Below are 25,864 nucleotides of genomic sequence, written 5' to 3' on the forward strand. Positions count from 1 at the left end.
GACCAGCTCATAAAGGCCAGCTCTGTGCTAGGATGCCCCCTCGACCCAGTGCAGGTGGTAGGAGACAGAAGAATCCTTGGACGGTGTCTCCACCCCACGCATGAAGCTGTGGCAGAACTGGAGAGCTCCTTTGGTCTCACCCTGCTGCATCCACAGTGCACAAAGGAGTGTCGCAGGTCCCTCCTCCCAGCAGCTGTTGGACTTCCGTCACAGCTCCCAACAAACTCAATAAAGTATTTACATCCTGCTGGTATTTGCAGTTTTTCCATTTTTGCTAAATAGTCTGTTGTTGTTGGTTTTTAAGCACAAATATACAGCATTTTGTGCACCAATAATCCTACTCAGCTGCACATTTCTGTGAGTCCTGCTTTTTTAATGTTGGAAATCTGCCTCTACAGTCTCTTAATTGTTGTTTTTTTAAATTTCATATTCTTTACTTTTGTGTGAATCTGCATGCTCCGCCTGTCCCGGTGAGGGACAATAAAGGATATCTCTATTCTATTCCATTAAAGACACATTTACGTTCATATTCCACACTGAAGTAAGCCAAACTCTATTTTAAAATCATGTAATTTAAGGATTTTTCGTAATGTTTATTATCCAATGCGCGACGCCTTCAGTAGATTCAGCAGAAAATCAATAAATGTACTTTTATTCACTTTCCGCTTCCCTTTCCCGACCAGTGCCTGCGGGATAAGCCAATTACGTCACTTCCTCTATCCACATTAGCGGTTTGGTTGCTAAGCTAACTGGCCACTGAGAGTGGGAACTCCTAAAAAATGGCTGATTTAAGCACTTTCAGGAATGAAGTGGCGCTCGTCGTCAACAGCCTGGCCAGGGCGGTGGTGACGGAGATTTTCAGCGCTGTGGAGGGAGCTTCTTTAAACAGACAAAGCCTCGAAGCCGAGGTAAGCCAGCCCAGCTAACTCTCGCTAACAGCTAGCTCAACTCCAGCTCTTCCGGTTTCACGTGCTCACGGTGTGCGTGCGAGAGAAGACGAAGAAGAAGCGCGAGGTGTTTAAGTGGTTTACTCACTCCCAAAGTCCCGATGTCATCATCCCGAGCTCCATTTAAAAATCCTCCAATTTTAGTTCGTCAATAATTTATTAACTCAGTGACACAAATCATTACAACCGAGACTACTTAGACCTAGAGCCTGAAAATTGGCTCCTCCTTCTTACCTGTGACTGAAATCTAAGCCGCCTACATTTCGGCATGTTTTAAGTTGGAAAGAGAAAAGTTTCGCTTAACACACAGGTAAAGACATTCACCTGCAGCAGGAGCTGTTTTTCTGCTTTTTCTGTTTTTCTGCTTTTACCTCACAGATTCCAAGTATAGGTTAGCGTTCAGCATTGTTTTTGGGAAATATCCTGAACCAAATATGAACCTTTTTCCCCTCATATGTGTGATCATGTGCAGACAGTTTTGTTGAGTCGGAGTGACAGTGAAGAAAACCTAAAAACAAGAACATTCCCAATGAAGATCCATCACCTATCATCAGAAAACATGAGTCATGAAACTGTGTGTGTGTTTTCCTCACAGGAGAAACTCGGCGCTCTCGTCGAGCATCTCTGTTTTGAAGCTGTGGAGAAAATCCTGAAGCTGGTCAATCTGAGCGTTATGAAGAGCGGCGAGAACGTGGGCCAGATGCATGATGGGAGCGATGATGTTTCAGAGACAGCCGGAGGTCAGTACTCTGACCTCTGATTGGCTGCAGATTGAACAGCTGGGACGGGGTCCCTGAAAGAATGATTACATCACCACCTAAACGCTTCAGGTTGTGTACTTGCTGTTTCCTGTTTTGCAGGCGAAGGCGGCGGTGGCGCTCCCTTCCCCCCCTCAGAGCAGACCTACATCTTGGTTTATGAGGTCAGTGAGTGAGTCCAGCAAACTGCCAGAGAACGAGCGCTAAGCGAGCACTGACACCTGTCCTGTGTCTTTCAGAATGCCGCCGCAGACTCACAGTGTGTGCTGGTGTCACTGGAGAGTCACGCTAACGGTGAGAAGTCGCTCCTTTGATTTGTCACTGATTAAACCTGAAAAAGGTGAGGTTCTTATCCACAGTGTGGGTGTTATGCAGTAGGCCACACCCCCAGACAGGCACCTGTTTGGTGAAGGTGTTGTCTGTAGCGTGAAATCAAAGCATCATGATTGGCCGTGACATCATATTTTCTCAGGTTACTTGATAGTTTTTTAAGATGTGCGAGCGCTGTCCGACTGTCCCGTCTACGAGTAACGTCCCGCTCACAGACTTCCTGTTGCTCTGTTGCAGGTGGAAATGAAAGCACGTGTGATGTAACAGGTCAGGGGACAGAGCTCTCCCCCTCCTCGTCTGCGCCTCAGGCCGATGACCACGAGTACGCTCGCTCGACGTCGCCTCCATCCAGCAGTGCCTCAGCGGCAGTGGGTGGGGTCAGGAAGAGGCCTCGCGGCCGCAGGAAGAGAGCTCGAATCGTGGTGTCTGGTGAGGCAACAGAGACTCACCTACAGTGCTCGCACTGCGCCATGTTGTTTCCAAACAGCGAGCGGCTCGCCGACCACGAGAAGAAGGCTCACCCGGCGTGCTCGGTGTGTGGCCTGCGGTTCACTGGTGTCCTGAAACTGCGTGAACACGAGCTGAAAAAACACGGGCTGCTGCCGTACATCTGCGACTTCTGCCCGAAGAGGTTTAACCACAAGGCGCATCGCGACCTGCACGTGAAGGCGCGGCACACCGGCGAGAAGAGCTGCCACTGCGACATCTGCGGAAAGGGCTACGCCTGCGTGAGCGTGCTGAAGACGCACCGCATCACGCACTTCGACAAGTCGTTCATCTGTGACGTCTGCGGGAAGGGCTTCTACCACGCCTGCCACCTGACACGCCACAAGCTGGTGCACCAGGAAGTGCGGCCGTTCCGCTGCCCCACCTGCGGGAAGGGCTTCACGCAGGCCGCCAACCTGCGCAGCCACCAGGCGACGCACACTGGCGAGCGGCAGCTCTGCTCTATCTGCGGCAAGAGCTTCCGCTGCCTGAAAAACCACGTCATCAGCAAACATTCACACGAGCTGCCCGCCGACGAGCTGCCCGCTGTCGACGCCATCGTTAGCTGCGAGGTCTGCGGCAAGAAGTTCCCGAACCCATCGCAGTACCGCGCACATCAGCGGAGCCACACCGGGGAGAAACCTTTCCACTGCGACATCTGTGGGAAAAGCTACCGTCTGAAGGAGCTGCTGCGCGACCACCGCTACACACACACCGGGGAGAAACCGTACCGCTGCTCGCTGTGCCCCAAGACCTTCAACCTCGCCACAAGCTTCATGAGGCACCGCAGCATCCACAGCGGCGAGATGCCGTACAGCTGCCGCGACTGCGGTAAACACTTCCGCCTGTTCACCTTTCTCAAGGCTCACCTGCAGACCAAAGCTCACGTGAAGCAGACAGGAGCGCAGGGAAACGCCCCCCCGCCAATCAGCAGCATCGAACAGGAGGTGGTCCCGGACGGATCCATAATTGCTGCCCAGCTGGTGTCGAGTCTTTAAAGCAAAACGATGAAACCGTAAACACAAACGGCAAGTGGGAGAACTCGCCGTTTGTGTTTACAGTGTTTAAGAACTGCAAGAACTCAGCGGCCACAGTCGCACTCTGTACCGGAGCTGTGAGGCGTGGCGCCGCGTGGTCGTTAAACTCGTATCTGTTTGGTAATAACTTATGTGTCATGTGACGTCTGTTTATTTTGAAAACAAACTCAGATCAGAAATGATCGCCATGCCGAATTTCAATATAAATGAAGAATGACGTTTGCATTATTTGGGGCGTGGCCTCTTTGACAGGTGAATGACTGTTCTTTATATACAGTCTGATTCCAGCCCACATACACACAGACTTCCTCTGCACTTTCAGAATAGAGCGCCTGGAGTTTTCCCGTCTGACCAGTTGTCCTGCTTTGTGACCTTTGACCTCTGTTGTGTCGGCCGTGCCCCTCTGTGATAGCTGCTCATGTAATCCAGCTGTTTTCCAGCTGAACAGAGGTGAGATTAAAGGATCCAATCAGCAGATAATCCTGATCCTTTGTGTTTGAACAGTTTAATCACCGTGGCGACCGCTGATTGCTACTGTTGTCTCTGTTTACCTGTTAAAGACCGCCATGTTTTCCATGTCAGCGTGTCAGAGCTGCAGCTGTTAATCCCAGTTTCGATGCGGGCTAATAATTGTGACAGCTTATTGGCTGACAGGCATGCGAGGAGCCGCAGATTTAACGTGGACGTCGGCGAGCTGGTCAGGTGCTCAGACGCTCACAGGGTTAAAGCTGAAGTGTCGCTGACAGCGGGAATCAGCTGTTTACGTCAGATTAATCGTGTCTTTTGTCATGTTTTACTGTTGTTATCCACACAGGAAACACTCGGCGGTAACTTCCTGTCTCTAATCTTTGAAAGCCTCGTGTTTCAGCTCGTCTCTTTATAAACATAAAGACATAAAGAAAATTCTGAGAATAAAAAAAGTGGAAATGTGCAGATTACAGTAGATGTTTGCGCAGCTGACCAGCCATCCTGTGATACAGCATCCGTGCTCCTTATTGGTCGAGGCTGTAACCATGGATATCTGTCCACTGCAGACATTTCATTTTGTACAAATCCAGCAGCTTCTCTTCAGCGTCCTCGTGCTCATCGCCGGCTGAAAGACAAATCACCTCCTTCCTTTAGCTAAAACTGAGTCTGAAGTACGACCTCACGCACTCGATGACAAACGGCCTTCCTGTTTGACGCGTTTGGTCTTGTGTGCGATCTTCAGACCTCGCTCTGACATTTTAATAAAACACGCAGAAAGGAAGTTGTGTTTTGCACGCTCTGCTTGTTTCTGTGCCGCAGGTTTTTCCACATCTGTGGACACTCGGCTCACAGAGCCTCCTTTAGAAATGCAAAACACCCAAACTGCTCGCACAGTGCGTGCCTTTACAGGCGTGCCATCACTTTTAAATATCTGCAGGTTTTAATGTGAGCGGGCGGCTTCATGAGGACGCTCAGCCGGGGACACCTTAGTTCAAATTTAAATGGTTTCTTTATGTTCACAAAGGAAGTGATGTAACCGTTAACAATAAGAAGACAAGACAGGAAATTGTTTGTAGTTTAATAAATAAATGTGACAATAAAAAGTGAACACGAGCAGATTAAAGTTGACAAAGGAGCTTGCAAAGAAAAGCGTCTGGACTTCTTTAAGTTACTTGAAGACGTTTCACCTCTGAAGAAGCTTCTCGGATGAGAGGTGAAACGTCTTCAAGTAACTTAAAGAAGTCCAGACGCTTTTCTTTGCAAGCTCCTTTGACTACGATGACCTGGATGACTGAGAACCTTCACAGAAAGATTAAAGTTGACGTTCTGACTTTAATTTAAATGTAATATAAAAAACATCATTACGGGATTAAAAATGCAAACATATTTTTATTACATGTTTCTGAATAAATATGAGACAAACTCTCTAAAATAATAAGTAATAATGAGTGAATTCATTTTTTATTTAATTTTTTTTACAAAAATAAGTTCAGAATTTCATTTTAACTCTTCAATCCAAAACTCAGACTTCAGGTATAATTATGTTCATAACGGATGCTGGAGCACCGAAACTCGGCACTACTGTTCCTCCATACCTGCTGCACCTGGACACACCTGAGGGGTGGGAGGGCCGAGGGGCCGGCTCTGAGGAGCGGAGGTGTTCCGGTCTCACAGCTGACCGCTCAGGATCGCCATGGCCGCGCGCAGCAGGGGGTCCGGGCTCTTCTGGGCCGCGCTGAGCCGCCGCAGGGCTCCGGGACCCAGCAGGTGTCTGTCCTACCAGCCTCACGCTCCTGCCCCCGGGACCTGGAGCACCGAGCTGTCCCGGCTCTCCCACGGGGACCTGTACCGCCTCTCCGTCACGGACCCGGATCGGTTCTGGGGGGCCGCCGCCGCCGACAGGCTCCGCTGGGTGGAACCGTTCCACCGGGTCCGGGATTGCGACCTGAGCAGCGGGAGGATCGGCTGGTTCCTGGGAGGAAAGCTCAACGTGTCCGGTGAGTTTCCCGTCGATCAATAACCTGATCGATCCCGATATTTAATCCGAGTTCCTCCGTCGTGCTCAGTCAAACTTCCCGCTGTCGGAGAGTCGGTCACGTTTCCTGCGCGTGCCAGTCAATAACACGCTGATAACTGTTATTAATCAGTGATCGATACTGAGCGCAGGAGCCCTGAACTCCTCTGTGCGGGGAGCCAGTGTCTGCACCAGACTTCATTCAAAATGTGCCTGATTTTACTCGCCTGTGTGTGCGGCTGTTTGTGCGCTTCAGTCAAAGTTTGTAATGAAGAAAAAGCCGAACGGAGCCAAACTTCAGTCAGATTTTCACCTTTTTTAACTTCCGCTGTTTCCACACTAATCTCCCATCAATCAGTAACAACGGTGCTGCTGCAGCTAGCAGCCCTTCTGTTTTTACTCCTTGGCTTATGACACAGTCTGACCCTGATTTTATTGTTTTAAATGTAATGCTCATCGTCATTTTCTATGCTATTTTATTATTGTTTTTGCTATTTGTGCTAATTTTATTATTTTAAATGACATTTTAATAATCATTTTATTTTCCATTTTAATACATATATTAATATTATTATTATTATTTTTTCTTATTCTTTAACATGTTCAATGTATCACTTTTGGCATGTCAAGTGTTCAGCACTTTGTGTTCAGCTGGGGGCTGATCTGAAAGTGCTATATAAATAAATTGCTTGCTTGCTTTAAGTACATTTACTGATGTGTTTAAATGTTTTATCTGATTAAGTATAAGTCAGTAGTTTTGTACCTTGATTTTCTCTGGACTGTGTTTGATGCTTTAGTGAAAAAATAAAGCCTGCAGGAAATGTAAAGGACTCTGTGGGTCTGCAGCTCTGATGAAGAGGCTAAATGAAGGTTTTGTTGTCACGCAGTTTGATCATTGAGGCCTGAGCTCAGTTTGAAACCTCACAGTCTCACAGTCGGAGCTGCTGGTGTAATGATGGTGGGGGTGTGATGGGGGTGTTCTTTTGTTGCTGATCAGTCACAGTTTAAAGCTCTGGCCCGTCTGAGTGTTTGTACGGCGGCTCCTAATGAGGCCAGAAAAAACTCACCAGACGTCATTCAGAAATGTGTCCGTTTGTTCTGTGGCTCGGACCGAAACACATTTAAAGGTTAATAATGGCTCTGCTTTCAGACCAAGCTTTATTCATGCAGACAGTCATGTGTTTTTGCACATGAATGAATCCTTTTAAACAAACGCATGTTAGCGATCATGTGGGCGTGTCTGTTTCTGTGTTAATGCATGTGAGTACATATAATGATCATAAAATGAAGGCAAAGTTCAGTCCTGTGCCGCAGGCTTCTCATCATGTATTCACCTTTTTATGAATACGCACATCTCCTCATGTGGTCGTTTGTTTCCGTTTTTTTACCACACCCATTACTTCCATGTCGCTGGGCGGAGCCACTGCTGCTGACTGAGCTGATAATGAGCTGTTGGCACAAGGAGGAGGCGTGGTCTGGAGGAATGTGCATGGCTGATAACACAGCGAGAGCTCTCAGTTCGGCCTCTGATTCTGCACACACTCACCTGGACTTCATCCAAACCGGATCATACCCTCAAGTGGTGCCGTTTTATATTCAACAGGTCAAAGGTCACCTTTACTGTCACCTGATTATGTTTCAGACCATAACTGCAGAAACTGGTGACCCCTGAAGCTCAGCTCAAGCCCACATGTCAGTAATACACCTGTCAATAAGACACCTGATGAATGCTGTTCATAGACTTCAGCACAATCATTCCTCAGCACCTGATTGTTAAACTGAGCCTGCTGGGCCTGAACACCTCTCTCTGCACCTGGATCCTGACGCAGAGGCCTCAGACAATCTGGATCAACAGCATCTCCAACACCACCACACTGAGCGACTGTGGTGGATCTCATCAGCAAGAACGAGTCAGCATACAGAGAGGAGGCGCAACAGCTGACGGACTGGTGTCGAGTCAACAACCTGTCTCTGAATGTGGACAAAACAAAAGAGATGATTGTTGACTTCAGGAAAGCACGGAGAGATCACTGTCCACTGAACATCGATGGATCCTCTGCGGAGGTCGTCAAGAGCACCAGATTCCTTGGTGTCCACCTGGTAGAGAACCTCTCCTGGTCCCTCAACACCAGCTCCATAACTAAGAAGCCCCAGCAGCGTCTCTACTTCCTGAGGAAGCTGAGGGAAGCCCATCTCCCTCCTGCCATTCTCACCACCTTCTGCAGAGCGACTATCGAGAGCGTCCTGAGCAGCTGCATCACTGTCTGAATGGTAACTGCACCGTATCGGATCACAATGCTCTACAACGGATAGTGAGCGCAGCTGAGAAGATCATTGGAGCCTCTCTTCCCTCCATCACAGACACCTATCACACCTGCTCCATCTGCAAAGCCACCAGCATCATGGAGGACGCCACACACCCCTCACCGAGGAACAGCTTCTTCCCCCAAATCGTCAGACTCCTGAACACTCCGTGACTGGACTGACACAGTTACATTCTGCTCAGTCTTTTGCACATTTCTATTGGACGCTTGTGTCTAATGTTGCACTGTTGTTGTGTTTTTGCACATTTGCACTTCATGCAGTCCCGTGCTGATTGTCTGCACCAGGGTGTTGGAGGAACTCTGTCTCAGTTCACTGTGTACTGAACCACTGCACACGGTCAAAATTACAATAAAGCCACTTCACCTGATCAGTAACACACCTGCAGGGGCAGGGGGAGGAGCTGGCTGTTTCTGATGTTCAGATGTTTCTGCTTCAGTGTTTGCAGCAGAGGTTATTGTTGCTGTCACTGCTGTGCTTGTTGATCTTTATTGATACGATTTGATAGAAATCAAGATTTAGTCAGTGGACTGTTTGTTTATTGGGTTAAATAAGAGTCAGCGATCAGACTGGAAGTTTCATATGTTATCTTACTGTGTGCATGTTAGTGTGTAAACACATGACAGTAAGTAACTGAGACAGTGCTGTGAGTAATTACAATACTAATGGTTTACTGAGTATCTGCCTCTCTGCAGGGTGTGACCTGACTGCGTTTCTCTCTTTATCCTCCTCTGTTGTTTTTCTCTCTCTCATGATAATCCAATAATAATCCAATAATAATCCAATAATATTCCAATAATGCCGGCTGGAGGATTTCTCTCCAATCTGATTGGATGCTTTTCTTTTCTGTTCCTGCTCTTTGTTACATAAATGACTTTGTAAAGCTGCTGCGTGACAGGATCTGCAGGTTTAAGCCCATTTTCAGATTAATGTTCAATCAGAACATAAATGAAGACGCTCTGCATCACACGATGTGTTTGCAGCACTTTGCATCAGATACAGAATTAATCATTAGAGGATCTGAGAGATGCTGACGCCACAAAACACGAGGGATAGAGGACACAGGTGCAGCTGCAGGATTTGAAGGTTTCACGATAAACTGAAACCTGATGAGATAAAACGAGTAAATATAGGAGTGTGATGATGTTTGGCACACTGGCTTGAATCCTGTCTTCTTAAAGATTATTAAACAATGAAGAGAAACATTTGTTTCCTCAGCTTCAAACGTTTGCTTAGTAGAATTAATCGTATTTTATTCAGTCAGTTTCTGTATGAAATCCACCTCCGTGGCTTAAAATCCAGAAGCAAAGTGAGCAAAGTGAAATATTGGCGGTGTGATTTTCACCACAAACACCATCTCTGAGACTCTGGGAGCACTCAGAGTCAGACCGGTCTGTAAATCTATCAGTGCGTAACCTTCAGACCTCCATCAGACGTTCCTGTAGCTGCTGACGGGACTAAGCAGCCGTGAGGAGGAATTCTGGATTCTGAATTCTGGAGCTGCATTGAGCCATCCAGGGCTGAAAAAGAAAGCCTTAAACCTGCAGTTTTTCTAGTGTCCAGCAGAGGCAGCGGTGAGTCAACATATTCACAGCCTGATACACAAACATTTCTGGTTTCTGTAGATAATTTACCCCCATAACACCTCTACAGGTGTAGCATGTAGGACTGACTATTAGGGGTGTGGCCTCTTTGACTAACAGGTGCCTCAGGTCGTAGAGCGTTAGAGAGTTCTGAGGTTGTGAACTTGCGTTCTGCTCTGGTTTTAGTTGAGTTTGATTTCCACATTCGTCACTGCTCTTTAGCTCCGCGTATTTCCAGGGTTTATTCCCTGTAGTTCGCAGCCTTCCCTTGTGGGGGTTTTGGGTCTCTGTGGTCAGTGCCGTCCTGTTTTGTGTTGGTTCTGGGTTTTCTTTGGGTCTCTTGTATAAATAGGCTCAGTCTCCCCGTGCCGTTGTCTCTGTTTGCCGTCCTCATTTGTGTCCAGCCTCGAGTTTTTGCAGCTGCCTTGTCTGTGACACGTTTGTATTTTTGGCTTTAAAAGGTTCACTTTGTGCTGTTTCTGCTCACGTTTGGAGTCACCAGTCTGCTAAATGATAACAAGGGACCTGGAAATGATCGGAGATACTGGGACAGTGCATGAAATGTTTAAAGCTTATTCTCCTGGTGCTGAACAAAAACTCAACACTTTTATTTTTGCTCCCATTTATCATGAGCTGAACTCAAAGATCTGAAACATTTTCTACAAAAACAAAGACCCATGACTCTCAGATGTTGTTCACAGATCTGTGTAAATCTGTGTGAGCACTGTGTGATCTGAATCAGATTTTTATGTTTGATAAAACGTTTAGTTTGTTGAAGCTTCAGTTTGAGTCGCTGTCTGTCTGTCAGTGAACTGCCTGGATGTCCACGTGGAAAAACATCCGGACCGAGTGGCTCTGATCTGGGAACAAGATGAACCCGGCACTGAGGTGAAGGTCACCTACAGGTAAGAACACCTGTTATCATTTAATCAGCTGTACTGATAGAAATCAAGCCATGACCTCCCTCTATGCAGATGACACCGCTCTTTATCTTATCAGCACGCAGCAAAGCCACAGAGGTGTTGGAGCAACGTAAAGGTGGAGCAGGTGTTTCTGCTGTGCATCTTCACCTGGCTCCAGAAACCTCAGCTGTCAGCAGCTTCACTTTGCAGGGTTTCAGTTACAGCTGTGATGGTCTGATTGATATATTCAGCTTAGAGTCTCTCCGCCAACAGCATGGGAGCTAACCAAAGGAGATAACCAAATCCAAACACAGCAAAGTCCAACTGGAATAACATCATCTCGAAGTGAACAAAGATTACACAGCAAGAAACACCAGGCAGGATGTAAAACTAGAAGGATGCACAACAGAAGATTAACCTTCAAAGTAAAACAGGAAGTAACCACAATGACTCTAGAGCTGTGTCCCAAAACGTCCTGCGACTAGTGATGTGTTGGTCGCGAACGAAACGGCTCTGAGAGCCGACTCGTTCACTCTTTGAAGTGAATGATGCGAGCAGTGGGGGTTTTTTTTCTCTCACCCTCTCTCTCGCACTTTCTTTCCCGCCTCACTCCGGACGCAGGAGGTGGCTGGGGAAAGGGAGGTCTGGGCTTCTCTGCTTGGGCTGCTGCCCCCGCGACCCGGCCCCGGAGAAGCAGAAGAAAATGGATCGATGGATGGATAGAAGTTAGCAGGACGTTAGCTCGCTAGTTTCCACCTAAACATGATATAGCATGTTCTTTATGAAAAGTTAAAACGTACAGCTCTGCTGTCACTTTCAACATAAAGGAAGACAGAAAAGTAAACAGCAGTGACGTCTGTAGGGTTACTGAAGTTGGGCTAGCTGGTAGATAATGATGTGCTACGTGACCGCTAGCGACACAGCTATGTTAGCATAAACACAGTGAAGCTGGAGGATGAACGCTAACAATTTTCCACTTGATAAAAGTTAACGTGAAGGTTCCTGATGGTTAGAGACAAATGCAATCGCATGGCAGGATGCTGTAAACGGACCAAACTTCAGTCAGGAGAACAACTGAGATAATCCATCCACAATACGAGGTTAGTCATTCAAATACTGCTGCATGGGCTGGGCTGCAGTTACATCATAAGGGTTTAAAACTGAGCTTTAAAATGAACAGTGGTGATAAAAACAGAGGCCGACAGTGATCACTGACTGTTTTTAGTGGCTTGTTCAGATTAAACAGAACAAGATACAAAACATGAAAACATGTTAAAAACACAACAGCCTTAATAAACAGAGCAGTTTGGACCCAGGGTTCATACGTCATCACTTAAAGACCGGATATTTTTAGGGTGCTGCACTCGAATTTACAGGTTCAGCTTTCAGAACGGTCACGGTGGGAGTCATACTCCTTCGTTATGTCGTAGCCACACCTGAACCTGCACCACCCTAACCTACACCTGTCTGCAAATGTAATAGCCTGTGGTGACTGATTGGCCTTTGGTTAGGTGCCTCCAAGTTAGTTATCTCCCGTTTCCAGCCTCTCCTTCTGATATCCTTTCTGAAGACAGGAACTCCACTGCCAACTAGTGTTTTGGAGGTGACATTGACACAGCCACACCAAGCACAGGTATGCACGGAGTGGCGCCATTGAACATGACACAAGTTCAGCTCTCATCAGGTGATGGTTCTCACCAGCTGTTAATTGTTTCCTCCCATGTCCTGCTGTCTGATTAGTCCTGTTTCATGTAAGGGGAGGAGCTAAAGCAGCTGGTTTTAGACGGATGATGAACTCAGACAAAGAAGGATTATTTCAAACTACGAGTCATGCAAAGCCACTCTTCCCTTTGAGAATAAATACACAAAGCTGGAAATAATCAGCCACCTTCATCATCCTCACTCTGTCTGACCTGCAGGGAGCTGCTGGAGACAACTTGCCGCCTTGCCAACGCCCTGAAGAGTCACGGGATCAACAAAGGTGACCGAGTGGCCATTTATATGCCCGTGTCTCCGCTGGCGGTGGCAGCCATGTTGGCGTGTGCCCGTATCGGCGCGGTGCACACCGTGGTGTTTGCCGGATTCAGCTCTGATGCTCTAGCAGGAAGGATCCAAGATGGTGAGTACACCTCTTTCATCATCATCATCAGCCCTCTGATGTCAGCCCCTCAGAAAATTCATTCCTGCCAAAGAGACGAAACACACAGAAGTCATTGTTGTTATTGATATTTTCATTATGATGAATTCTTTGGGTCTCTAAGGAAAGATGAGCTTTGAGGAGGTGAGGTGAAAATGGATGTTAAAGTTGTTTCAGCAGGTGCAGATCACCAACAAACAGACATGTAAAGGTGCTTCATTCATTCATGTTAGGAACGCTGACACACTGAGGGAGTAATGATTTGATCCACAACATGAACCAAGAACGCACTGCACGATTCCTCTGAGCAAACTTACAGATTCAGCAGTCCTTACCTGTTCCACAGACCAGAGGAAACCTGATAGATGTCACCAAGGCTGGACTGGGACAAAAAATCGGCCCGGGCATTTTGACTAGAGACCGGCCCACCAGGATAAAGATTGAAAATGTGACGTCATTCAGGGGTAAAACCGCAAAGGATTCTGGGAACTTGTGGCAAGAGGTACTAGCGCACGCAGGCTTTCAATTGAACTCAGTTACACAGCGATAAAAAGAAACAAAAAATGGCAAGAAGCTGTTGTATTATTAACTGCAACAGCCGGTCGCATGACAGCCACGGGAAGCCGATCGGTTTTTTTTTAATCGGATTACGTCGTTGAAGAGAAATGTTTTAAGCCATGTTTCCGAAGTAAGAGCCGACGGATGGTCTGGATATACCAAATATAACGTCTCAGAACACTCCAGCTCACAGGTTAGTCTGCTCCAAGCATTTCCACAGAGGTCAGTCTGCTGTTGTAGTTAATACGTAATTTTTCTTAACATAATTGGTGATATAGGTTACAAGCAAGTCTGGCGCTGAACAGAAATTGTCGCGCTATGCTCCTTTATTTATTGTGCATAAATAGTGAATTGTCCTGACACAATATTGCGTTTCGCTTCTGTTATTATGGTACATTGACAAAAACATGTACTTTTATTCACAGGATAAAACAGTTGTTTTGTATCACTAATTGCCCAGTACGATTACAGCATACAATATTATTGTCACTGCTACATTTCTGTGATGCTACCAGAAATTATTTCCACTGCTAATTAATTACCGTTGAGCTCAAAGGTCCTATTAATAAACGGTTAACGAATGTGTATTTATGACGACGATTTGTGAGACTGGTAAACTTACCTTTGTTCGTACGATGGTCTTTCGTTCTACACGGTGCATTTCAAGGTCCTGTACCCATCCGTCAGTAAACTGTACCTGGGCTTGTTGCAGTGACCTGAAGTTACTAAACTTCATGAGTGTATGCACTCACTCCAAGAACCGTATGATTATAAATATGAGCGTGGTGAAAGTTGGGCAGCACGCTAACGTCTTTTGTCCACTCTTTCACTCCTTTGATTTTTTCCTCCTATCTTTTCTTTGTCTTTTCGTCGAGTCTGTCTTTGTACGGACCGGCATTGTTCTCCTTTTGTTTTGTACATTCCTTTTTTGTGCGGCAAAGAAAAAACAAGAAGGTGTTGGAACCGGAGAATGAACGTTTTGCAGTGCTGCAAATGTTTGCATTTGATGCGGTACTTGGATTGTTTTGCCACGAGTTCCCGGCATGCAATGCGCGAAAATCACGTGATTGCTAAACAAGGGGGCGGGTGCATCCGGCCTCCTCGGCTGTAATTGGTCCAGCCCAGAGTCGCTCATGACCAATTGGCCAATCCAACACCTTTCATTATATATACCCTTCATAAAAAAAAAAAAAAAAAATCCATCGGCCCATAAAAACAAAAAATCGCCAGCTATGGATGTCACTAACCTGCACGCATGTGGAGCACAGCTTGAAAGGCCGGATCGCGACCTTTCCTCAGCCACTCGAGGAAAATCTCAAACACCTCATTATTAGAAACGTCGGTGTAAGCACGCCTGCAGTGCATGAAGTCATCATGTGACCTCTGCTGTGGGCAGAGGTCATCATCTTCATCACCACAGAGATGGTTCCTGATGATGCGTCGTTTGCTCCACATTCAGTCACTGAACAAAGAAGAAACCAGAGAAGAAGTTCGCAGCAGGAACGTGGAACGCACCTGAAACAAAGCAGGTGATGAGTCGCGTCGGGCTGTGTGTGAGACCAACAGAGCTTCATGAACTAGAACATGTTCCCGTTCAGATCGCGTCTCTTCAGCCTCACGGTTCCTTTGTGGTCACATATTTGTCGATGATGCCAAATAGGTAAAAGTTCCCTGTCAGGAGGCGGGGTATGGCTAGGGTTAGAGACTGAACCCTGAGCTTCCCTCGATCCTTCCATCAGAGCGAGCGGTACGAGTGTCGGTCTCCTAGCGTCTATATTGTTGTCGACTCCTGCACCGCTCACCGGTGACCATGGGATGATCACGGGTAATAAACCGTATGAGACCCTAATTCAAAGCTCCCGAGGGCATCCTAGATCCGCTGCTGTATTTCACACATGGAGTCATGTTAAACCTTTACCCTGTGGGCTGCTGCTGAACCTCACCTGGCTGAACAGGTGACCTGTATGCTGCCAGACCATTTCCTGCATGTCAGTCCCCCACGCTCTCTGTGCGATCTAATCTCTCACAAAGACTGAACATTTAAAGCTCTGACTGTTCGATTCCCGCAGAATCACACAGAGTCATTTTTAGCTTGTGGTGCGTCTGGTCTGACAGCAGGCGGAGGGTTCAGGGACGTGGAGGTCAGCCTCACCGTCCAGGGATGTGTTTTGGAAACAAATCAGTGAAGCGTGGCGTTTCAGGAGTAGCAATAAAACCCAACGGTCGTTTGAACCGACAGCAGCAGGAAATGAGGAAACCAGCGATTCTTCTGTCCTCTGAATCTTTTTAGGGTTTCTCTGAGTTTCTGCAGTTATTTCTCAGTTTTTTTCTTGGTGCAGATTTAAGAAGCAAATCCTCGTCAGACTCATGCTGCTGGTAAATTTACCAAAACATATTTTTTCAGCCAATCCCTGCCTCCTTCCAGCGTCCTCTGTGGCTGATGGCTGAATAAGCGCAAACAGGGCAGTGCAACTTTCTGTTATTGCATATTTGATGCTCCTTTGCATTAAATCTGGGATTATCTGCAGATTGTGAGCTGAGAGCGGAAGTTTGTCTGGACTTCAACAGTTTCTTCACATGAACCAAAACCAGCAGCAGAACACACTCGCTTTAGTCAGAGCCAACCTGCCCTCCGACCTCTGGCACAGACGCAGCAACGTTTTATCACCAGACTCTTATATTTTTATGCAGTTCAAAGGTTGACTCTGGATCGTTTTCAGCCACAGTTTGACTTCCTGTTGACAGATTTTCACTGTCGGACACAAAAACACATTTAAATGTAAACATTCAGAGAATTATGATATTAGTAATCGTGACAATAATGAACATTTTAAAGCTGACAGGATCAAACTTTCTCTACAACCAACATCTGTGAAGCAGCTCAGGGCTCGGATTCAACTGTAAAACTTTCAAATGAGATGAAATTCCACAAAAACAAAATGAGGCAGCTCACAACGTCAGACACACAAACAGTGTCTGTGACACACACACTCACAGTCCATTCATAAAGCAGATCAACTGTAATACCCCTCAGAGGAACGTCTGTTAATGAATAACAACATTTGACGAGTGAAAAGTGAGTTTCTAAAGTCATACAAGAGAAGAAGAAGTGCTCAGTGTGTGCTCCTCAGGTAACAGATCAGGTGACGTCACATGTCAAACACCTGGGAGTGATCTCTGACTTTACTGATTCTCCTGAGTGTGACCGCGGGGAAACTTTTAAAAGAAGCAATAAAGTGAAATGAAAGAGGACCTGGGGTTGAGCCCTGAGGAACTCCACTTCATCATTAAATCATGACAAACTGTCCCTCTGCTGCTCTCCAGCTGGCTGTAAAGCTGTGATCACCTTTAATGAAGGTGTGAGAGGAGGCCGGGTCATCCAGCTCAAAGCCACCGTGGACGCCGCGGTAAAGACCTGTCCCTCCGTCCAGCACGTCTTCGTCTGTCAGAGGACTGAGACGCCGGTGGTGATGGGAGAGAGGGACGTCCAGCTGGAGGAGGTGAGATCGATACTTTATCGATACAATCTGAATATTGAATTGTTGATCAGCGTTTGAGCTCCGTGTCGTGTTGCAGGCGATGTCCTCTCAGCCGGCCGTCTGTGCCCCCGAGGCTCTCGACAGCGAGGACCTCCTCTTCCTGCTCTACACGTCGGGCAGCACGGGCAAACCGAAGGGCGTCGTCCACACACAGGCGGGATACCTGCTGTACGCATCCCTGACACTCCAGGTACTCGTCCTCTTCCTAAAATGTTCTGTATGGAGGTTCTGAGGAACGTCAGCAGGAGAACAATATTTCATATTTCCAGGGCAAAAATCTTTAGGGCAGAGTTCAGGTGCAGAGGTCAGTGCAGGTTCTCCTCTCTGGCGTCAGGTGCCAACTTTTGATTGGCTGCAGGCATGATTTCTATGTCAGCGATTTGAAACCTGTTCTAACGATGTTTGCAGAGTTGAGAATAACTGAGACGTTGTTCTCAGTGGGGGGGGCAGGGGGGGTTCTCCTCCCTCCCTCACCCTCCTCTGGCAGGACGTTTGATAAAGTTTCGTGTTTTTGAATGGGCTGTTTGTGTCCTTGAAGACAAAGCAGAGCAATTACATAACAGGCCTCACCGGCGAGGAGGAAGAAGAGGGTGATGATGAAGAGCGAGCCTGCCTCTGAAAAGCTTTAAATTAGCCTTTATTGAGACATCCGCTTCCTCTGCATGTGTCACATGATGACCTGATGCTGTTGTTCATGATTGAATATAAACATAACACCCCCCCCCCCCACACACACACACACACACACACACACACACACACACACACACACACACACACACACACACACACACACACACCTCCATGTCTGCCAAATATTTATCAGTGCTAATTTCTAAAGCTGCTTAGCGGCTCAGAGTTTTTGGCTCGCTGGTTGTTTGGATGTGAAACAGAACAAAAGCTGATTTATGTGAAAAAGGAGCGACGAGCACTAATGTGTGTGTGTATCGGGGAGGGGGGGGTGTTTGTGGTTGAAACGCTTCAGATCAGCTGCTTCAGCCGCTCAGCTACAAACACTTTTCATTTAATGTGTCACACTCAGTTTATATGTGGAGCACCAAAAGTGCCAAATTTACTCATAAATGACAGAACAAATGTGTCTATTATCCTTTATTCTTTATTCTCCAAAAGTTGATTCTGTTCATCTGGACGTAGCGTTTTGTGGGAGAAACGTTTCGTCACTCATCCAGGTGACTTCTTCAGTCTCAGCTGACTGCAGGTTTCCCCGACCTTATTGTTACAGCACGTGTTTGATTACCGGGACGGCGACGTGTTCGGCTGTGTGGCAGATGTCGGCTGGATTACGGGACACAGCTACGTGGTGTATGGCCCGCTGTGCAACGGCGCCACCACCGTCCTGTTTGAGAGCACACCTGTTTATCCAAATCCAGGTAAGAGTAACACGTGAAGCTCATGAAGCTCCGCCCTCTCCTCACAGGTGACCTCAAGGAAGTACAACCAGGTGTTCTAGGCTTTAGTGACTCATTAAAGGTGTTTTATTACCTGCACAGGCAGCTTATCGCACCTCCATTGTTTTATTACCGTACTTCCTCTGTTTTCTCAAACATCTGTGACCTCAAAGAGGCGCCACAAGGTGAATGTGATTTTATAGTCATGTTGTGGTCTTGTTTGATAGGTGCAGAAGTAAGTGTAAGTGTTAGTAAGTACTCCAGACATTTAATCCCCAGCTGTGGTTTATATTCCTCTTAATTATTTTAAATACATTTTATTTAATTTATATAGCATAAAATCACAATACTCACCTGAAGGGTGTTGTAAGGTAAAGACCCTGAGGTGCTCCAGTATCCAGGTGCGATACATAATCTTTCAGGGTATTTCTGCAGTTTTAATTCCTGTTGGGGATGCCCATTGGAAATCAGCGAGGAGGCGTCCTGGTCAGATGATGAACGGGGAGAGCCTTGGAGTAGAACAACGGCTCCTCTGTACTGGTCTCTTTGGTTGTCGGCTGCGGTGGTTCACACATCAGGGGTTCAGGCATCTCATCTGGCCTGGGAACACATCAGGATCTCTGAGGAGGAGCTTCTGGGGAGAAGGACATTTGGAATATGGATGGATGGATGGATGGATGATGGGTGGATGGGTGGATGGATGGATGGGTGGAGGGCAGATGGATGGATGGATGGATGGATGTTAATGGAGTGATGAATGTTAGACTACTGTGGATTTTTTACCCCTGGGTTTTGACTGCAGGTGTTTGGTGTCTCTGTTTCAAACAAAGTTTTAATACTCGGCATGTTTTCAGCTCAGTCATGTGACTGAAACGTCATGTGACTGAGCTGAAAGCATGTCGTGTATTCTGTATTTCATATTTCCACATGTTCGTTTCTGTGGTTCCTTCAGGCAGGTACTGGGAAACCGTCGAGCGTCTGAGGATCAGCCAGTTTTACGGCGCTCCGACAGCTTTGCGACTGCTTCTGAAGTACAGCGAGAGCTGGGTGAAGAAGTACGACCGCTCGTCTCTGAGGACGCTCGGATCAGGTTGGACGGTTTTATCAGATTTCAGCCAAAATATCAGATCTGAGTGTTCTGGGGAGAAATATCTACGCACTACATGTCAACAAAGTTAGTTTTATAACCTGAGTTTCATTATTAAACTTAGAAGTACTAACGTGTGTGTGTGTGCGTTTACAGTGGGAGAGCCCATTAACCACGAGGCCTGGCACTGGTTTCACAGTGTTGTGGGAGAGGGGCGGTGCCCTTTAGTGGACACCTGGTGGCAGACAGGTGAGACTCAGCCACACACTGTTATCAGCGAGTGCTCACCTGACTTTTGCATGATTTCTAATCGTCGATGAACGATAGCGCCAGGGTTTCCAGGCCTTTGGTTGGTTCATAAAAATGATCAGTAGCAAAAATAAAGCCTTCAGTCTTACCTAAGCTCAGCTGTGAGAAGCAGCAGAACGATGGGGCTCAGGTGTGTCTCTGCTGCTCGACGGCCCAGAGGCAGGGCTGGTCTGGCCAGGTCGCACACACAGGTGTGCCGAGTGGGCGTTCCCTGTCACAGCCGAGGCGTTCGCTGCACAAGGGTTTAGAGGGAAACGGCACGTTGTTTATTTACAGTTTGAATCGACGATTTGAAGGTGTGAGCAGCGTCTGCGGGTCCTGAAATTATGACAACAAACACTGGAAATATTCTTGATCGCATCGTTGCTCACACATTTAGAAAACATGCGCTAGCTTTATTATTAAGTTTCATTTCCAAGAACTCAGAAAGTCATTCGTAGAGCGTCTGAACTGATTCCTTCAGCTCGGTTTACGAGGACGAAATTCGCTGACTGTTTCACTGACGGCTCCACAACCGTTGATTTCACGGAAACGTTACCAAATTCAATTAAAAACAGCGTGCCTGGGTGTTTGCTGTGGAGTCGGCGGTCGGGTTTAATTCCTGGAAGTTTTCTGGTCTCTTTGTTTGTGGCGCTGATCCGACTCTAAGTCCGTCTGATTCTCTCTTTAGTGAAGCCTTTACCCTAATTTGAACGATTAGCAGCGGAACATCTGCAGCTCTGCAGAAAATGAATTAAGATCAAATCCTGCACACTTTATGCCCCGACCCTCCCTGCAGCCTCACAGAAACCCCCCCCCGGGATGAGACGGTGCAGGATCACCGACAGCAGGGCGCGTGTGACCTAATTCCTCGACAATCACGACACCGAGTGTCCGAGAGTGTGTTTTTAAATCGGACTTTAAACTCTCTGCCAGCTGCTTCTGACTCTTAAAAGGAGGAAAATCCCAATAAATTAAGAAATTAAAGGAAATTAAAGCTGCAGTCAGAGGCGACCTCTGAGGCCATCTGGTGGTGGCGGGGGGTAGAAAGCATGGAACGCATCAGCAGTGTCCTCTGTGATAACCTCACAGCGGCGTGATGTTTCTGTCCCCCCCAGAGACCGGCGGAGTCTGCATCGCCCCACGCCCGGCTGACGAAGGAGCGCCCATCGTTCCAGCGATGGCCATGAGGCCGTTTTTTGGTATCCAGCCCGTCCTGATGGGAGAGAAGGTGAGCTGCTGTCTCTGCTCTTTATATTGTACCTGTGTTGACTTAACACTGCCATGCATCCGGCAGGCAAAGAGGCCACGCCCCCAGTCATGCTAACGTTCAGCCTAATACAATTCAAACAGGCGATTATCATGAAACTCTCACTTATAATGAAACGATCAGACGAGCACACGTGACGAGCTGAAGGGTCACGCGGCAGATAAATAAAACACAGACTTCAGTGTTCCAGCCTGGGAGGAGCTGTTAGGGTCATATGGGTCCAGGTGTGAGTCGGGGCTCAGTCACCTGGGAGGGGGTCTCGGGACCACCTCTGAGGTGACAACACTACAGGTTGCATACCTGGAGGTATCTGGCATGAGAGGGGAAGCGTCTTTAAGAACCCAAACAAAGAGGTTAAGGTGGGCTCATCGTGAGCCCCATGAACCTGTGACCTGTGACCCCGGTTGACCTTCAGAACTCGAAGCATCATACAAAGAACAGAATCGATTCAGATGAAGCGTGACGATAAAACTGTTTGCAATGAGCAGCAGGGGGCAGCTCCGCAGGTCTGATCATCTGTGAGCATCCTGTGAGTGACCTCTGACCTCAGCGAACGTTTTAATGATGAAACAGGAAGTCCATGTTGGAGCCAATGGTCCCGTCAGAGTCAGAGAGGAGCAGGAAGCATCGTTACGTACTGAATGAAGCAGCTGTTCAGAGACGGACCTGCTGATGAAGCTGTTTGCAGCCTCACATCAATCCTGCGTCTCATTAACCGCGCTCAGACCTTCAGATGGACGAGCCTTCCAGTGACACCCTCTCTTTAATCTCTCCATTAAGACGGCGCCGCAGCATCTGTTTGCTTTGATTAACAGACTTTCGGACTCCGATCGCCACGTCTCCAAATTAATTATCCACTCGTTAAAGAGGCGTAATCTGCGGATGTTGAGGGTTTTTCATCAGAGAGGACTCAATTAGATTAGACCTCCTTCAGCTCCTCATCCTCGAGGTCACTTTCACTCCAATCCTCTCAGAGTTTAGCCGCTGGTTGTCCGGGATTTAACCGGACCACTTACAGTGGCGTCGCTGTCAGGGTGGAGACGTGAGACGTTAGAGAGCAGAATGAACTGGAGGGGACCCGTTCCCTATTTTCTGAGTGTCTGAGTTGTTTACTGGAAATTGTTCAATAACATTAAAAAGTCTCCAGCAGCACAGACACGCTCCACGGGTCCAGTTCAGGGTGGAGCTAGCATCCACCTGTTAGTCAGAGAGGCCACGCCCCTAATAATGCAAACTTTAGTCCTTCATACAGTAAAAAACATGTTCCTGTATCAGGCTGTAACCATGGGAGTCTGTGGGGATCACTCCTGCCTCTGCTGGAGGTTAGAGAAACTGCAGGTTTACGAGGTTGAGAAATGGAAATAATTCAAATAAAAATAACTTGAGTGGTCTTCGGTCTGTTAACCTTCTTTGAACGATGTCAAGAGCTTGTAGACTGACCAAACTGCTTGTTGTGATGTTTGTTGTTTTTAGTTTTTTTAAAGTGTGGCTCTTTTCAGTTTTGAGGGTGAGCCGAGATTTGACTTCCTTCTTCTTTGGCTGTGAGAAATAAAACTGCATAGACTGCAAAGAAGCACATGTTATCAGCTGCTTTTAAACTGGCCTCTGTCATCAGTTTGTGTGTCCTGCTGTTGTGTTGTTGTTGACCAGGGCGAGCAGCTGTCAGGTAACGACATCACCGGAGCGCTGTGCATCAGTCAGCCATGGCCGGGGATTGCTCGGAGCATCTACGGCGACCACCAGAGATTCGTCGACACGTATTTCAAACCGTATCCTGGTCAGTGCTACAGCGTAAACCCTGGCCGTCTGTAGTTTTGTAGAGTCACCGTCTGAGAGCCGCGTTTTTTTATTTCAGGGTTTTACTTCAGCGGCGATGGAGCCTACCGCTCAGAGGACGGTTTCTACCAGATAACGGGCCGCATGGATGATGTCATCAATGTGAGCGGTCACCGCCTCGGCACGGCTGAGATCGAGGACGCTCTGGTGAGACGCACACAGGCCTCAGAAACGTGCCGAGTATTACTCTCTTTAAACCTTTGAGCACATTTGAAGGATTTTGAAGGATCTGACCCCGAGGTCAAGGTCACAGGTCAAGTTTTCTGAAAATCACGTGGAAGCCATCAGTCGAGAACGAGGCGACGTAGGAGATTGATATGGATACCACAGGTGCATCTTCAATATTTGTGATTTCGAGCAGCTGACACGCATGTGCTCTTCCCTGCAGGACGAACATCCAGCTGTTCCAGAAACAGCTGTCATAGGAATCCCACATGACATCAAGGGAGAAGGTAAGGACACGAGGAAGGAGGGAAGGAAGGGGAGAGATGAAAAAGCCTGATTGGTTTTATTAATGATGATGACATCAAGCGCATGAGACTCTGCTGCCCCCTGCTGGGCCGTCACTGAGTCTGCAGGCAGAGTCAGAAACGTAGAGAAACAAGTCAGAGTGCTGAGGGGCAGTGCAACTGTCCAGTCAGAAGATTTAGGTCTGATTCCAGATGTTTGTCGAAGTTTACACTGAGTGCGTGTGCGTGTGCGTGTGCGTGTGTGTGTGTGTGTGTGTCCTCAGTGCCTTTTGCCTTCGTGGTTTTAAAGGAGGACCTCAGTGATGACGCTCCCGCCGTGCTGCAGCAGCTCAGAGACCTCGTCGCCACCAAGATCGCCAAATACGCCGTCCCCGAGCACTTCCTGGTCAGTGTGTGTCTGAACTCGCCTCCACACCCCTCAGCAGGAAACAGGAAGTACCAGAAACAACAACAAACAGGAAGATTTACATAAATATTTAGCTGTGATCTGGAATATTTACATTCATATATTCTGATTGTTTCCTGCTTCGGTCCGTTTTACAAAACCAAAACGTTTTTCTTCTTCTTCATTTGTAATTTGTCGGTTGATTATATTATTGATCACATTATTTGCTGGCGTTCAGCTATGTCGTCCAATCAGAGCTCAGTTTGCCACTCTTGTCTGTCAGGTGGTGACGCGGCTGCCGAAGACCCGCTCAGGTAAGATCATGAGGCGGATCCTGAGGAAGGTTGCCATGGAAACAACTGAGGATCTCGGCGACGTGTCGACTTTGGACGACCCGTCCGTTGTCAAGGAGATCATAGAGGCCCACGAAGCGTACAGAAAGCAGAGACAGGAGGAGAAGAAGAAGTAGAAGAATTAGGAGGGAGGTGGGCGGGGTGTCACGTACAGGTGAAGGCTCTGCTCCAATTAGGAGCAGTGCGGCAGTCAGTGCCGCTGCTGATTGGAGGAAGAAAGACGCCGAGACACTGAGGGCGGTTTTCTCTCGTTACCAATGGATCCAACTTTTAAATGATTTTATTTTATTTCTTCATGTCATCTTAAATTCAGCATATTTATAGTCTGAAATCTCAAACTGTGCAATTACGCAATGATGATGTAAATACACAGAAATAAACAGTAAACGTTCACATCGGTCTGTGTGCTTTTATTTATTTAAGGTTGGAACAACATCAAATTAGTTTTAACCATAAAACAGTAAAGATCTTAAATCTGTTTTAGATTCTGTAAATTTGACTTTGTAAATAAAAAATATCTATACAGACAAAACATATGATCAAAAATAAGAATTCTCAGCTTTCTGGGTGTAAGGGGAAGACTTTTCTTGTTTTATTATTATTAGTTACAAGATTTTAGATATATATCTTTGCATTTCAAAATGAAATATAATGCAACAAGATTGTAACAGCAGTAGGAAAGAGCAGTAACAAGAGTAGGACAGCTAAGCTAATTATGGCTAAACATTTGGAATTTAGTGAAAGCAAAAATTGACCTTGCAAAGATGGATAGGTTTATTTAGAAAGTCAGCTATTTACATTTAGTGTTCGTCCCAAGTAGGAGATTTTGAATTGAGTCTAAATTGACCGCAAATTTACTTAACTTGTTAAAATCAACCAGGCTGTTACTGAAGCAGTCGAGGAATTACCTTTGAGGTCTCAGTCATAGGTAGTAATGCAAAATCTAACATTACACTAACCTTATATTTTTGTAAAAGGCAAAATGGACTTTTTTCCAGGGTGGGGGAGTGTTTCATGTCTGTAAGTTAAAATTGTTATTTTTGTTGTTTCCTGATTTCTAAGAATTGGGAGAACAATTACATGCTAACAAAATGATGCATTTTGGTTGCCCATGTTTGGTGTTGCTTTGGGCTTAGGGTGATCACTGACGATGACTTACACCTAAAAGAGCTCAAAATCAGAAAACGTTGCTCTAAAACATGTTGACATGGTAAATGAAAATGAACAATAATCAAAATTGATCATGCAAACTGAAAGACTACTTACTATGTTTCTCTTGTTACTTCATTAGCCTCAGTGTTCTCAGATCATTCTTTACATAAAAGCACCCAGTTGTCTTGCAAAGAATGTGTAGGATTAGTGCAATCACACACATTCGAAGATACTGGTAGTTATTGTTTCAAATGCCTATTTCATGACAACCAGGCTAAATTCATCTAAGGGAGTATGAAAGAGATTATCTGGATGCTGAAATGATTGTTAAAATACATTAGGCCAATAATAGTAGACCTGTGCTACATTTGTCCAGCTAGGCAACACATATTTCTGCATAAGAGATACATGAGACACCCTTTAAATAAGCAAATTTCATGTTTAAAACATGGAAATGCAGCCAAAATGGACCATACAATGGCCTCAGTGAACACATCAGCACATAAGTAGAGATGAGGAAACTCAATCACATT

The 25,864-nt window shown here is 46.6% G+C and overlaps 2 protein-coding genes across 2 annotated transcripts; both read left to right on the top strand.

Annotated features, from left to right (window-relative positions):
* The first annotated feature begins 712 nt into the window (after positions 1 to 712).
* On the top strand, positions 713 to 5,194 carry LOC147316492 (uncharacterized). The gene is made up of 5 exons (XM_086260005.1): positions 713 to 908; positions 1,543 to 1,687; positions 1,808 to 1,869; positions 1,945 to 1,999; positions 2,273 to 5,194. The coding sequence occupies exons 1-5, from the start codon at positions 780 to 782 to the stop codon at positions 3,517 to 3,519; spliced, it is 1,638 nt and encodes a 545-aa protein (XP_086116131.1). The 5' UTR covers positions 713 to 779; the 3' UTR covers positions 3,520 to 5,194.
* A 379-nt stretch (positions 5,195 to 5,573) lies between these two features.
* Positions 5,574 to 24,565, top strand: acss1 (acyl-CoA synthetase short chain family member 1). Its single transcript, XM_086260004.1, has 14 exons — positions 5,574 to 6,023; positions 10,754 to 10,850; positions 12,767 to 12,966; positions 16,867 to 17,042; positions 17,119 to 17,271; positions 18,325 to 18,472; positions 19,443 to 19,580; positions 19,734 to 19,826; positions 20,984 to 21,096; positions 22,786 to 22,912; positions 22,991 to 23,118; positions 23,360 to 23,423; positions 23,705 to 23,826; positions 24,110 to 24,565. Exons 1-14 carry the CDS (start codon positions 5,720 to 5,722, stop codon positions 24,293 to 24,295), a joined length of 2,049 nt encoding a protein of 682 aa, XP_086116130.1. The 5' UTR covers positions 5,574 to 5,719; the 3' UTR covers positions 24,296 to 24,565.
* The last annotated feature ends 1,299 nt before the right edge of the window (positions 24,566 to 25,864 follow it).

This window comes from Aulonocara sp. 'chitande type north' Nkhata Bay, linkage group LG13, assembly GCF_057382095.1.
Source record: "Aulonocara sp. 'chitande type north' Nkhata Bay isolate Kocher_YH1m ecotype deep benthic linkage group LG13, A_spYH_male_GT1.1, whole genome shotgun sequence".
Lineage (NCBI taxonomy): Eukaryota > Metazoa > Chordata > Actinopteri > Cichliformes > Cichlidae > Aulonocara > Aulonocara sp. 'chitande type north' Nkhata Bay.